Source organism: Mycosarcoma maydis, chromosome 12 (genome assembly GCF_000328475.2).
Source record: "Mycosarcoma maydis chromosome 12, whole genome shotgun sequence".
Taxonomy (NCBI): Eukaryota; Fungi; Basidiomycota; class Ustilaginomycetes; order Ustilaginales; genus Mycosarcoma; species Mycosarcoma maydis.
Window position 1 is genome coordinate 117,091 of NC_026489.1, and position 2,451 is coordinate 119,541.

The following is a 2,451-nucleotide window of genomic DNA, read 5'->3' on the forward strand; positions in this document are numbered from 1 at the left end:
CCTGCTCTCGGACGAGGGTCTCACCGCAAACTGAGGAGACCCGACGAGGAAGATCTTGAGAGACGCGAATTGGCGCTTTCCGATCCTGATCCGATCCCGGTGCTGACAACGCCGAACGTGCCTGTGTTAGAATCGGTAACAGATCCTGTAGTGTCAGTCAAGCCCAAAGGGAGCCGATCCAAGTCGAAGAAGCTTGATCAGGAGGCGTTGGCTCCCACGCAAGTCTCTACTGAGCCTCAAGCCGAGTTGGACATTCCGATAGGACAAGATGCGATGCACCCAATCGAGGACGACACCATCATCGAGCACGAGGACGACGAGAAAGCACCAGAAGAAGAGTTGCCGGTGGAAGAGCCAAAGCGACGTGGTGGCCGTGCAGCCAAACCCGGTACAAGATGTGCAGCAGCAGCAGCAGCAGCAGCCAAAGCGTCTTCAGCTGGGACGAGGGCCAAAAAAGCGTCAGCAAAGGTGACAGCGGTACCATGCGCGGATCTGGATGCAGAAGAACGACTTGATCCAACCGATGCGGGAGGGCCGATTGCGTTCCCATCGATGAGCTCTGAAGCCGACGCGGCGCCAGAGCATAAACGCTCTTCACGAACCGGAACAGCGCCTCGCAAGGACTCCCAAACCAATTTTGCATTCAGCGCGTCACCCTCTGCTGCCATTTCTACCTGCAAGCGTAGTTCGGTCAAGTCTGACTCAACTGCATCCCAAGTCGAGGCTGAGATGGCTAATACGCACCGAGACGCCGTCGACACGGACTCTGATGCGCTCTCGGGCAAGCTACCCAAGACTGGATCACAAGCAACCATCCGTGGCCAGTCTGGATGGTCATCTGCGACAGCGGCCATGTCATTGAGCACCGGCCGAACGCCACTTTGGCACTTGCCTCAACTAGCAACATTGAATTTGGACGAGTCACAGAGGAGAATGACCCTGGGTGATTGGCTTCAGATGAAAGCGGATGCAGCTGCGCTTGAGATGCGTGCGGAAGGTGAAGCACAGTTGGAGGATCTGGAGAATCAATTGCGAATTGGAAGGATTGCGATCGAGAGGCGGTTGCGGGGGCGCGCTTGACGGAGACGGTTGTGGTCTCAAATGAAGCATTCGTGATTGAAATTTCATTGCTTCACGGTGAACAAGACTGTGAACCATGATGTGTACCTATTGAGGACAGAAGTTGCATGCTATCAACCGTGTTTTCTCGGTCTTTGTCGCAGCAACGGTCGCAGCAACGGAAGTTGAACAGATCGTGACGACGCAAGGCTTGGATTCCGGTTCTGCATTTAAGAATCACAGAATTGTACAGTACAGGGCATATGGAGCATTTTGGGAGAAGTGTTCTGGTGAAGGAGGTGACGATTTTGTGAGCGTTTAAATTAGCGGTTAGCAGCGACGGCGGTCATGAAGCCACCATCGACGGCTACGATTTGGCCGGTCATGAAGCCGTTTGCTGCGAGGAGGAGTACAAGCTGGGCGTACTCGTGTTCAGTGCCTACTCTGGCTGCCGGATTTTCATGGGCGGTGACGTCGTCTGCACTAGTTTTTCCCTTGTCGCTCTTGCCGCCGCTCGTCATTTCCGTGGAGAAGAGTCCGGGAGCTATGGCGTTGACTCTGACGCCGAGGTTGGTGCGGAAGCGTAGTTCGTGCGAGAGCATCTGCGTGAGGTGGTTGGCAGCCGCTTTGCTCGCATTGTAGGCGTAGTGCGATTGACTCAGCTTCACGATACCCGAGATCGAAGTGATGTTGATCACGCTGCTTGTCCAGCTGTGGTCGTGCGAAGCGCTGAGCAGTGGTAGGAACGTCATGGTGGAAAAGAAGATGCTGCTAGTGTTGATCCGAAACAGGTTGTCCCATTGTTCGAACGTCTCGCAAGTCAAATGTGCCTCGGAGAGCTCCGCAGCGCTGAGATGCGCAACGGATTGGCGCGCAATCTTGGTCACTGGTCCTTCCACACCGGCATTGTTGACGAGGATGTGAAGCTTGCCATACGAACACTTGATCGTCGAGGCGATCGAAGCAAGCTCATTTTGCGACGATACATCACCTTGAACAGCGATAAGCTTTCCCGTTGAGCCGATCTGTGTCGAATAGTGCGATACTGCTTCGTCAAGCTTGGCTTTACGTCGTCCGCTGATGTAGACCGTAGCGCCGTTGGACGCGAGTGCGAGAGCGGCGAACAGACCGAGCCCTGTACCTCCTCCTGTGACGAGTGCCACTTTTCCAGTCAGATCGAAAAGCGTAGATGCGCACAGAGACATTCTGCAATTCTTGTACGCAAACCGGACGCGCGAGTACGGAGGATGGCAGCTCAAGCAATTCGGTTTTGCAAGCACGACCCTTTATATAGGCGGCACACATGGAGCAAACCAAGAGATCTCGGCAAACAGCAAGCGCGAGCTGTCCGTCGAGGTTCGCACGATTCTTGGATCAGCCATCTTGAATAGC

The 2,451-nt window shown here is 54.7% G+C and overlaps 2 protein-coding genes across 2 annotated transcripts in view; one reads left to right on the forward strand and one right to left on the reverse strand.

Moving 5' to 3' along the window:
• Positions 1–1,080, forward strand: part of UMAG_15062 (survivin) — a gene marked incomplete at both ends in the record, with an annotated part of 2,415 nt that extends 1,335 nt beyond the window's left edge. The window contains one exon of the mRNA XM_011392521.1: positions 1–1,080. Within this exon, the coding sequence (XP_011390823.1) occupies positions 1–1,080 (1,080 nt within the window).
• Positions 1,081–1,382: 302 nt separating this feature from the next.
• Positions 1,383–2,264, reverse strand: UMAG_04133 (uncharacterized protein; the record flags this gene model as incomplete). Its single annotated transcript, XM_011392328.1, has 1 exon — positions 1,383–2,264. One exon carries the CDS (start codon positions 2,262–2,264, stop codon positions 1,383–1,385), a length of 882 nt encoding a protein of 293 aa, XP_011390630.1.
• Positions 2,265–2,451: the final 187 nt, after the last annotated feature.